At 36.4% G+C, this 12,767-nt stretch overlaps 1 protein-coding gene across 4 annotated transcripts in view; it reads right to left on the bottom strand.

The window, feature by feature from the left end:
* Positions 1–12,767, bottom strand: part of PPP2R2A (protein phosphatase 2 regulatory subunit B, alpha) — a 99,185-nt gene that overhangs the window by 5,900 nt on the left and 80,518 nt on the right. For 3 of the 4 annotated variants that reach the window (XM_006765925.2, XM_015565416.1, XM_015565418.1), the window contains 5 exons: positions 8,081–8,193; positions 6,792–6,969; positions 5,455–5,619; positions 3,744–3,913; positions 1,510–1,601 (listed from right to left, as the gene is read on the bottom strand). In XM_006765925.2, the coding sequence (XP_006765988.1) occupies positions 1,510–1,601; positions 3,744–3,913; positions 5,455–5,619; positions 6,792–6,969; positions 8,081–8,193 (718 nt within the window). Of the gene's footprint in view, positions 1–1,509; positions 1,602–3,743; positions 3,914–5,454; positions 5,620–6,791; positions 6,970–8,080; positions 8,194–8,557; positions 8,644–12,767 lie in introns of those variants that run through there. The other variant, XM_015565417.1, reaches the window with a different exon arrangement.

A 12,767-nucleotide genomic window follows, 5' to 3' on the forward strand; every position in this document is an offset into this window, starting at 1 on the left:
TAGAGACAGAGAGATCCAGATTTGTCTCCATTTGTTTATACATTCATTGGTTGATTTTTTTTCACAGCTATTTTTTTTTAATTTTTTCCCCTTTATTAAATAAGATATTACAAATGTTTCTTATCCTACCAATGAGTTGATTCTTGTATATACCGTGACTAGGATCAAACTTGCAACCTTGGTGTATTGGGACAATGCTCTAACCAACTGAGCTACCTGGCCATGGCCCTAAGTATTTCTAAAAAGTTTAATATAGTAACAAACAAAACTGAAATGTCAACATTTTAACTGCTGGCATGTCAAACTTATGATTGATCTGGCTCATAAAAGGGAACATTTTTAAGATATTTAAATAATTTACAATATCTAGAATTTTGTATACTTTCGCATTTACTAGTGACACAATGTTTAATTTTTATCAGCCAGTACTGCTATAAAATTATTAAATTTATTTCAAGGAAACTCTGGGGGAAAGGGGAAATCAAGTTAGAATTTGTAATTCATGTCAATCTAAAAAAGTTGGCCATATTTTTAGTAAACATGACAACCATACTAGAAGGAGTAATGAAATAGCACATTTCTTTCCTCTAATGCAGCAATTTTCAACCTATGTGCCACAAGAATTTTTAAAATATGCAGTACCTGACTATTTAGTCAGGGTCACTGACCTCTTTTCCCTTAGACCAGTGGTCGGCAAACTGCGGCTCGGGAGCCACATGCGGCTCTTTGGCCCCTTGAGTGTGGCTCTTCCACAAAATACCAACTTCGCGCATGGGCCACAAAGTTTCAATCACACTGTATGTGCGCGCCCGCACGTGGTATTTTGTGGAAGAGCCACACTCAAGGGGCCAAAGAGCCGCATGTGGCTCGCAAGCCACGGTTTACCGACCACGGCCTTAGACTATCAAATAGAAAAACAACAGCAGCCAACACAACAACAGCCAGCTGGTGTGAATGATTAAGTATTTTTTTTTTATCAGATTGGCAAAAAAAATATTTTTTGGTGTGCCATAGAATTCTGGTAATTAGTTTATGTGTGCCAAGAGATAAAAAAGGCTGAAAACTGCTGCTCCTATAAAATTACATTTGGTCCAGCTGGCATGGCTCAGCGGTTGAGTGTTGACCTATGAACTAGAAGGACATGGTTCGACTCCCGGTCAGGGTACATGCCAGGGTTGCCGGCTCAATCCCCAGTGAGGGGCATGCAGGAGGAAGCCGATTAATGATTCTCATCACTGATGTTTCTCTCTCTCCCCCTGTCCCTTCCTCTCAGAAATCAGTAAAATAGTGCTAGACTGCAGCTTAGCAAACACAAAGAAAAGGCGTTTGGAACATTTCCCAAAGTATTAAAAAAAATAGTTAAACAAAACTTTCACGCAAATAGCCAAAAGTTGAAAATGACCCAAATGTCCTTCAACTGGTGAATGAATAAACAAAACTATATTCATACAGTGGATTATTTTAAAAGATAAAATAACATTTGAATAAATTCAAATTAAAATCAATTACCTATCAGAACCATTCCAACAACATTCAAATTTGTCAAATATGCAGTCATTTTCATACAGAGAACAAAGTTTACTTCTGAGGTATTCATGCACCTGGGGAAAAACATAAATATATATATTCTTAGTTTACACCTCAAGATTTACTGATTAAATTTAGAAAACTGATTTAGTAAGTCAGTATTATTTTTTTAAAGGCATATGTAGACACATACATATATCTGCCAATCTTTTTAAAAATTTGATCACCTTAGTAACAATAAAAGCGTTTATTTAATCCATTTACAAACATATGAGTCCCCTTCAATGAACACACATATTCTTTTTAACAATAGAGAAACTACCCTCTGGGCATGGCACATGTACTCTATAAGCTCAACTAAATTATTTAGACCAGAAAACATTTGAAAATGACACCAATAAGAGACAAAAGACTATTACAGCAATATTTGAATATGCTAACACTTGTCTTTCAGTCTATTAACTGCTGACTTAAAAACAATACTGTGCTTTACTTCCTTTTAAAATATAATTTTCTGGGCATAAATAACTAAAGCCTACATTATAATTACGTGTGTATGTTATGCACAGCATGATCATCCCTCAGTTTGGTGATAAATTATATGGTTACTGTATGTATGAATCACTGAAAAATTTGGTTCCACTTGACATTACTTATATAATATCAAGAGCTAATGAAATATACCTTTTAAAAATATATAATTCTAAATAAATGAATCTAGTATTTAAAAAGTATCCTGATAAATGACACATTTAATTAGCATTGTTAAATTACAAAGGAAAATTTCAAATAATTCTTGCTATCAGAAGGAAAAAAAGAACCTTAACCACTAGTGATGACAGAAAGGAGTAGGTACTTTCTAAATGTTAGAATTCTCTACTATTTATGAAATAACATAAAGTCATCTTAACTTTAAGTACAGTGAAATGATTCAGGCCACATGTATGTGACATTAAGTAAAAATTTGTTAACCTGGAGGAATTGCAATTCATGTAGGGTCAGGATTAAAAGTGAAAAATGAATAAAATCACAATTACCCTTCAATAACACACAGCTTAGCAAGATGCCAAATTTACCACCCACCAACAGCTTGATCTGCATATGCTATGTTTGAGTATGATGTGACAATATTCTCAATCACTAATCTAACTCAGCATAGGGAGGAAAACTGACATTCAGATAAAATTAGGTAAATCATAACAATTCAACAGTTTTAGAATGCACATACAGGGTTTCTCAAAAACAATTTATGAGTATGAAGTTAAGGTTCAAATCAATTTTTCTCAAAGGGAATGGGGTAGTAATGGTGAGGATCACTAGGAAACCAATCAGAATCTTGGCAGTTATACAGATGTAATTTGAAACTGTGGCAATATTGTATCCCTTTACTTTTGCTTCAATGTAGCATGTATTTGGAAATTTCAAATACCATGAAGGAAACTATTTAGTGGTTTAGGTTTGTCAAACAGGATTAAAAAGTTTGAGAAATACCATTCTAATTTTACTGATAATATACAACATAAGGCAAATTTATCAAGACTGTATTCCTAAAGCAGTGTTAAGTGTTTTCTATACTCTAGTGACGTAGGACTTAACACAGGTATCTGATGCCCTCCCTGTTCTTGGCTCTACACATCTTCATTCTCTTTTCTAGAAGAGCAGCAGGCTAGGGATCAATGGTAGTGGCTGGCTGACAAGAAGAGAATCCAGAACTAACATCCCACAAGAGACAGACAACTGCTAAAGCTGTCTGCTGGGCTTTCAAGGCCTTTTCCTTTAGTCTAAAGACAAAGGTAGAATGTCAGTCCCTTTTACCTGGCATGCCAAAGCTAAGCTCTCTAGTTCAGCTACTACTGCACATACTTCAACGGGGACAACTCTACTAAGACTGACCACTCTTCCCAATCCTCCCTCCCACCCCCGAGACCTTAAAAGAGTGCTCTTCCCTCCTCACTTTAAATATAGGCAGAAGCAGGGAAAACCATTATCAATAATGAACCAAACCAGTAACATAATCACACTTTAACTGCAAAACTACTATAACGCCTATAAAAATATATATAAATTTAACATAAGGAAAAGCATAATACTCATGGATCAAAGCCTCACTGTGAACACACACTGTGTTAGGATTAACACAAAATACAAAATACTTCTCTATAAAAACTTCAAAGTAAATAGGGTGTATGATCATTGAAAGAAAAAACTGCAAATACCTGATATGTTTCCACAGGCCTGTTTTCCATATTTAAGTCCCAAATTTTGACTGACAAGTAGTCTCTAGTCATCATATATCGACCACTATGGCTGAATTTTACATCAGAAATAGAGGAGATGATTTCAGAAAAGAAAGACCTATTACTGGGATCTTCAGGTTCTTCAAACACTAAAAACAAGCAAAAAAAAAAAAAAGGAAAAAAAGAAAAAAAGGGCAATTTGTATAATCTTCTGGCTTGCACAAAGCATTTGTTGAAACAATTCACAAATTTCCTAAGAGGCAGCTAAAAATGGCAGCCTGACAGAAACTGACAACTCTCTGGCTATAAGATAATCTCCCTAGAAGTTTCTTATGAGATAAATACTACAACTAAAGATGTGAGCGATTTATACTTCCAGAGGCCCACAGCTAATTTGGCAGAACCAGACTTACCCAGGGCTTCTGACTTCAGTGCCCCACATTTGTAGGTTCTGCATATACCTCACTGACTTTGCCTGTGTTGTCAGCACAAAAAATACCCTCTCACCATTCAAACTCATACCAGCATTTTATTTTTTACTGGCCAGGTAAAATTACTGCAACCTGTTATTTAAAACCCAGTGCTTTTTAAACTTCTTTTTAAAGCAAAGGAAACCACTTCTTAGAAGAAATAGGAAGCTCGAAATAGGAAAGAAGGAATTGCTCTACCTGAATATAGGGTTGGAGAACATCACCCCAAGTTCTCAAACAGTAACAGTCCATTAAAAATATATCCACTGGGCCCTGACTGGTTTGGCTCTGTGAATAGAGGGTCGGCAGCGGACTAAAGGGTCCTGGGTTCGATCCCCAGTGGGGGGGCATGCAGGAGGCAGCTGTTGAATGATTCTCATCAATGATATTTCTCTCTCTCTCCCCTCTGAAATCAATTTTAAAAATAAATACACACACACACACACACACACACACACACACATTAGAGCAGTGTTTCTCAACCTGTGGGTCACCAACCTGTGGGTCACACGACCCTTTCACAGGGATCGCCTAAGACCATCGGAAAACACATATATAATTACATATTGTTTTTGTGATTAATCACTATGCTTTCATTATGTTCAATTTGTAACAATGAAAATATGTCCTGCATATCAGATATTTACATTACGATTCATAACAGTAGCAAAATTACAGTTATGAATTAGCAACGAAAATAATTTTATGGTTGGGGGTGACCACAACATGAGGAACTGCATTAAAGGGTCATGGCATTAGGAAGGTTGAGAACCACTGCATTAGAGGCTCAGTGCACGAATTTGTGCACCAGTTGGGTCCTCCGGCCTGGCCAGCGGCAGTGGGGAAGGACTGCAGGAGGTTGGCTGGCTGGTGGGGGGGCATGGGGAGCAGCTGCTGAGTTGAGCGTCTTCCCTTTGTTGATCAGTGCACATCATAGTGACTGGTCCACGGGTCGTTGGGTCTTAATAATCGCTTAGGCATATATCTCCACTAGGATATCAACAGACATGCCCTGATAAAGCCTTCCATGTTTTTCTAGTAGAATAACCTACGATGCCTCATGTAGAGTCAGCTTTCCAAAGGGTATAGGTAGCCCTGGGCATATAGGTTTAACTAAGACTTGTAAACCTATGTACATGTGATTACCGCGTCTGAGGCTAAAGATTTTAGACAAACAGAAAATGTTAACATTTTTTTTTTTAAAGATGAAAATAACTTACGTTTAGAATGCCTATCACAGAGGGCAGATGCCCTCATGTCACATAACCGAATAGTGCCTTTACTGCTGCTGTATACAAACGTGTTACAGCTATTTGGATGGAACTCTGCTGCTGTAATCACCTCTGTTAACTCTTCCATGTTGGCAGGCTTGATATCCACAATATCTGGATAGCATTTTATTAAGGAATTTCCACTTAGAAAAAAGGGCAAATATAATTTTACATTTTTCAAAGCACAAATATTCTGAATTGCATTACAGACCTTATTTGATCCCTTTAATGCCTACAAAAAAAATTCTTAGAAGAAAACATGGGCAAATTTTAAATCATTTTAGAATGCAGAGGTCTGTTTTTCTGACCATGATACAAATCCCAGAAGCCATAAAGAATAGGACTGATATAAGTTTATCTTCCTAAATATTAAGAAATTTAGTGTACATTCCAAACACAAGATAACAGAACAAAACTCTTCAAGGGGAGGAAAAAAGGGAAAACTATTTGCACCACAAAGGATGGAGCTGATTTACTTAACATAAAAAAGTGCTTTAAAAACAACCCAGAGATGGTTCAGTGACCTATGAACCAGGAGGTCGAGGTTCAATTCCTGGTTTTGGGCTCGATCCCAGTGTGGGGTGTGCAGGAGGCAGCTGATCAATGATTCTCTCTCATCATTGATGTTTCTAGCTTTCTTTCCCTCTCCTTTCCTCTCTGAAATAAATAAAAATATATCAAAACCAAAACAAAAGAAAAACAACAAAACATGCAAATCTAATGAAAAAAATTAGAAAATAAATATACAAATATGAAAAAAATGTTCATTTACTCATGATGAAAGAAATGCTAATCAAAACAACAAAGGAGGATTTTTACTAGCTAGACCGGTAAAGGTATAGGAAAACTGGCTCTTTTATACTCTATTAACAGATTATGAATTATTGATATGTACTTAGAAATATATAAATAGTAGTAAAAGCTGCTAATATTTTACCTTAAGAAAAAAACAAACGAAACAGCTTCACAAAAATCTAATTCACATACATACAATTCACCCATTTCAAATGTGTAATTCCATATACCTGACATTTTACTTTTAAAACATACTTAAAAACGAGTATATTTGTATACATCTCTTCCCCCCTCCTCCCCCCCCCTCTCTCTCTCTATATATATACAGACAGTATATATGAGTTCCAGGTATATATGTTTATATATCACATACTTGTTTGTACACAGAATTTTCAGAATATAAACAATGAAAGTAGGATTTGGAGAAACATTTATATTGACTTTATACCACCCCCCCCCCCCCAAAAATGAGAGAGAAACCAAATGGATACTAAAACTCCTATCTGTAATTTCCAGATGCCAAAGATTAATCCTCAAATCATCTGCAGATAAATATGTTTCATAATCACTATTAATGGAAATTGAGTTGATGTGATATGTATGAGCATTGGCAAATATTCTTCGTGGACTGGCCTCAACCATTAAATCCATGGGCCTAAAGACTGGCACCTGTCAACAAGATACATGAAAAAGTCATTAAGATTCAGAGCACCTCATTTCTACAGTTTGTGAGGAACTATAAAACAGTACATTACACAAATTTAGTTTAAAAAGTAACCGATATTGACCTTCTGAAGTACTAAAATGAGTAAAATGAACAATCTAATTTATCTTCTTTTACAGGTAGCAATGCTACTAGAATTTGCCATTCTTCCTAGTTCCAATCTTTTGCTTAAAAGACTTGCAGCCCTAGCTGGTTTGGCCCAGTGAATAGAGCGTCAGCCTGCAGACCAAAGGCTCCCTGGTTCGATTCCAGTCAAGGGCACATACCTTGGTTGCAGGCTCCCTGGCCCAGGCCCTGGCTGGGGCTTGTGCAGGAGGCAACCAATCGATGTGTGCTTCTCTCACATCGATGTTTCTCTCTGTCTTTCCCTCTCTCTTCTATTCTCTCTAAAAAATCAGTGGAAAAATATCCTCAGGTGAGGATTAACAAAGACTTGCAAAGCTAATAAATGTTTATGATTTAAATTAAAGTGGTTAAAAAGGAAATTAGCCCAGTGTGTCTAATTCTTGGTTTTTGTTTTTGTTTTTTTTAGCTGCAACAAGATTTGGTCCATTTCTAGTTTTTTCATCTCCAAAGAAAATTAATCTTGAAAATTAAGTTTGTAATAGTTGATATTCAAACTACAAGAGTGGTGGAGAACGTGGCACAGAACATGTCTTGTGTAGAATCCTGGTTCTGCCCATGGCAACAGTGTGACTCTATGTAGGTCAGGGTCTGTTTGAAATGGGAGTTTTAAGTGTCTTATCTAGTTACAGAATTGTTGGGACAGGGCAAATTGTAATTATTCCTATTTAAGTTCTGCTCAGGATCTAGAATATGTAATATGAATACAAAATGCCGGTTTGGCTCAGTTGGTTGGGTGTTGTCTCGTGCACCAAAAGGGCACATGCCGGGGTTTCGGGCTTGATCCCCTCGATCAATGGTCCCCTCTCACTTTGATGTTTCTCTTCCTCTCTACCCCCTCTCTGTAAAAATCAATAAAAATATTTAAAACCCACGCATACATACAAAAGCACTATTCATCAGAATTAGAATAATTTTTTCTTATGTACTTACTCGTAGTGTAGTGACTGTAGTAGGATCTCTATACCTTCCATCTTCCTCTTTCAAGTTATACCCTTCTGGTCTTTTGTCCCTTTCACTGATTTTCCATAATTTTATAGTTTTATCTGGGGAGATAATGAATAAAGTCCTCAAAAAAGGAGTAATACATATAGGAGAAAAACACTTTTAAGGTATATATAAACATGCCATTTCATATTTCATCTAAAAAGATACCAAGAATGCCCTGGCCAGGTGGCTCAGTTGGTTGGAGCATCACCCTGTACACCAAAAGGCTGTGGGTTCAATCCCCAGTTGGCACATACAGGAGGCAACAAATCATTATCTGTCTCTGTCTCTCTCTCCCTTCCTTTCTCTCTAAAATCCATAAAGCATAACCTCAGGTAAGGATTAAAAAAAGGAACGAAAAGATCCCAATAAAATCTCTTATCTGATACAACAACAACAACAAAAACCCCACAAATTTATTACCTGGGAAAAACAGTATAGATATTGCACTTTTATGTTAATCAAATTCATAAAATTCCATTTGCTATTATAGTCAAGTCATAGCCAGATCCTTACTGTTTAAAACCAAATAAAACCAGACGGGGAAAAGTTATATGGGTATATAAATACATATATGTCTATACACACATAAAAACATATATCTATATATGCTCAATACTTAATTTTCAAAAGAGAACAACCAACAAAAATGGTTAAGATAGCATCAAGAATCTATAATATTTTTTTAAAAAATTTTATTTTGGAATTAAGTTGATTTCTAGAGAAGTTACAAAGACAGCACATGTTTCCATACACCATTCACCCAGTTTCTTCTAATGTCAACATCTTAAGCCACCTGGTACATTTGTTAAAACTAAGAAATTAACGTTGTACTGGTACATTCCTACTAACCAAACTCCAGACTTCACTCAGATTCCACCAGGTTTTCTACTAACTTCCCTTTTCTATTTTAGGACCCCACCCAGGATCCAAACAACACTTTAGTTATCAAGTTTTAGTCTCTCCAACTTTAACAATTCCTCAGACTTTATTTTTCATACAGTGCTGAGCAGTGGTGAGATATTTTGTAGGATGTCCCTCAAAAGGATAGGTTGGCTGTTTTCTTATGATCAGAATGGAATCATGGGTTTTTAGGAAGAGCACCAGAGTAAAATGAAGGCATACATAGTGTCAACATGACTTTTCTGCTTTAATCACTTGGTTAAGGCAGTATGTACCAAGTTTTTCCACTGCAGTTACTATTTTTCCCCTTCCCATACTCTATTCTTTGGAAGTGAGTCACTAAGTTCAGTCTACACTTAAAGGAAGAATTAAGTTACACTTCTTGTAGGAATAAGTATCCATTCACATACTATTTGTAATCCTATCCTATATAATAAAAGGGCAATATGCAAATTGACCCTAACGGTGGAATGATCAGAACCTGGAACGACCAGAATGCTGCTCAACCAGTCACTATGAGGCACACTGACCACCTCTGGTCCCTTTCCCTGGTTGGCAGGCTCTGACTGCCTGATGGTGAATGGGGAGCCAGGGGTGGGGCTGGCTGTGGGCAGCCAGGGAAGATGGCCCTGATTGCAGGCCAAGCCTAGGGACCATACCTACGCACAAATTTCGTGTGCTGGACCTCTAGTTCTCCTATAAGAAGCGTCCCTTCTCTCCTGCTTATTTGTTCAAATTTCTTTATATCACTATGGATGCATGCATATTTGTTTAATACTTTGTTATTCTAAAATTGCATTCATGTAAGACTATCACATTCTTAATGGTCTTTCATAAGCAAATGAGCATAATATAATTTTAAAAATAGTATATAAAGGCACTTTATAAAACTCTCATGCAGGGACTCCTCTAGCCTGGCCACCTCTCTCGTCTGGTGGCGAAAAGCATGCCAGCTGCTCCTATGGATGCCCTCTGCAAAGATGAAGTCTAAATAGGAAAAAAACAAACCAAAACAAAAAAAACCCCAGCTAACTCTACTAATGTTTCATCTAAACCCTATGTAATCATGTTTCTAGTTATTTGCAATTCAGTTATGTGTGTTTTCTATGTGCTATTTAATTTATATAATTTAGGTACATCATTATATACTTTAGAATACTTCATTTCCAAATATGTAATATAAATGAGTCAAGCCTAAATTCTATATTTTGGGAGAAATTAACCTCTAAAGATGATGAGGATGGCCCAACTGGCATGGCTCAGTGGTTGAGCATCAACCTCTGAACCAGGAGGTCATGGTTCAATTCCTGGTCAAGACACATGCTTGGGTTGTGGCCTCAATCCCCAGTGTGAGGCGTGCAGGAGGCAGCTGATCAATGATTCTCTCTCATCATTAATGTTTCTATCTCTACCCCTCTTCTTCATCTCTGAAATCAATATAAATATATTAAAAATAAATTTAAAAAAAGATGATGAGGATGCCCACCATGACTGTCTTATGGCCTGTTCAAATTCATCTACCTTAGAGATCCAGATAAAAAAATTACAATATACTTATCAAACTTTCAAATGAGATGAAATTAGTTTGTGGTTCCCAATAGTGCTATCAGAAGAAAATACTAAAAGTTATGAAAAATCAGGTAAATATCTTTTGAAAAACAAATTAAACTTCAAAAATTTTAAAGTGATAAAATTTGTGACATAAGAGGGTAAAACATTTTTTCAAGTAGCATAAACATAGGACAGGATACAGAAGTACTACGCAATTTCAGTGCAGTGCTTGGGGATAAGGCAGGCTGGATATAAAATAATGTTTTAACAAGTATAATTAAAAATTAAAAATATTTTTTCATTTATATGTTCTTTGGAAGTGACTTTTTAATCTGGAGGTCTTGGCCTATAGATGGAGATACTGATCAACTCCATAAAAGTGCATGCAAGATTATGTGCTTTTATACACAACTTTTCTGTGAAGGGATTGTAAGATTCTCAAAGATATGTTACTTCCAAAAATTTAAGAGCTATTGCTCTATGGTGATTCCCTAAATTGTCAAACCTAAGAAAAGAAGTATTCAAGAAGTCCAAAGGTCTGTGTGTATCTCTGGCCATAAGCAGAGGGTTAGGACAGGTAAAACCAGGCTACCAAGCTTCCTCTTGTGGGAATGCAGCTTTAAACAAGATAAAAAATCTTATTAACAAGCTGTTAAAAAGCAACTTATTTATGAGTTAACTATCATTCTTATATTCAAGACCCATCTATCCATGGTCAACAGATTACAGTTAGACCTTTTTGTAATGTGAAGGAATCGAGGAGAATTCCAAGGAAGGGGAAAGAAGGTAAAAGAAAGAGAATAAAATATTGAGGAAACATCAAGTGAATTAAAGTTATAAGAGATGACTATAAACTTAAGTAAAAATGATCTGGGGAAAACCAGTTTATGATTATCATGGAAAGTCAATGCAAGAATGAAAGTAAGATTAATTGTGGTGAATCAAAGTGGAAATGTTGGGTCTTATTTTCTATCATTCTCCCACAGGAATTTCTAATCTATAATAATAAAGTATAATATGCTATATACAGATATAGCTCAAATCCCACTCCTCCCATCCTTATTTTTACCCCACCATTCCCAGACACAGCAGTTTGTAAGATTCCCATTGTTGTTCTATCCTTCCACATGGATATGCTAATTAGACCGGGCATCCTTCCTGACAACCTTCTGGATGAAGCTGGGGCTGCGAGGGAAGCACAGATCTCGGCAGCCAGGGGAAGGAAGGCCTACTCTTGCATAAATTTCATGCATTAGGCCTCTAGTCTATAATAATAAAAGTGTAATATACTAATTAGACCAGACATCCTTTCAGACGAAGCCAGGGCTGCGAGGAAAGCCCAGGTCCCAGGTGCCAGACGGGAAGCTAGTGCCAGCAGCCGGGGGAAGAAAGGCCTACTCTTGCATAAATTTCGTGCATCAGGCCTCTAGTCTTTTTATGAGTATCAAGACCCTTTTCTTACACATTCTGTGGAAGGAGGTACTATTTTTATTTCACAGAAAAGACTAAACAAAATATTGTAAAGGTATTACTCAGATTTAATAGATGTTGACATTTCCCCTTAATTGCTTTCTCTTTTTAAAGAATAACACTTTTCAAATATAGCTCAAATCCTACTCCTCCCATCCTTATTTTTACCCCACCATTCCCAGACACAGCAGTTTGTAAAATTCCCATTCTTGTTCTATCCTTCCACATGGGACTCTACTTTTATAGCATACAAAAATAAAAAATAAAGGCAGCCCTAAAATACCTGTATTTTATTTAGTATTCATTAACACCACTTCAACAACAAATAGACAAAAACCTATGATTCATTGTGTAGTGCCCTTTAACTTTGCTAGGTATACCGGTTAATAATAGCGAATTTTATAATCAAAGAAAATACAATAATTTCAAGAGAAACATCAAAAGTGCTTTATTCAAAGTAATGTCCATCACTAGCTACACATTTCCCCATCTTTCAGGTAATTTGTGGATAAAAGTCCCAATAGAACTTTTGTTTTGAGGCAAACCATTCAGAGACCCAATTTTCTGCTTCTTCGTATGTTTTGAAATACTGCTCAGAAAGTGCATGTGTCATTGATCGGAACAAATGGTAATCTCAAGGAGCAAGGTCTAGTGAATACAGCAGGTGGGTTAATACTTCCCAGGCAAGATCTTTTAACGTGTCTTTACC

The sequence above is a fragment of the Myotis davidii genome, unplaced genomic scaffold (assembly GCF_000327345.1).
Source record: "Myotis davidii unplaced genomic scaffold, ASM32734v1 scaffold1081, whole genome shotgun sequence".
Taxonomy (NCBI): Eukaryota; Metazoa; Chordata; class Mammalia; order Chiroptera; family Vespertilionidae; genus Myotis; species Myotis davidii.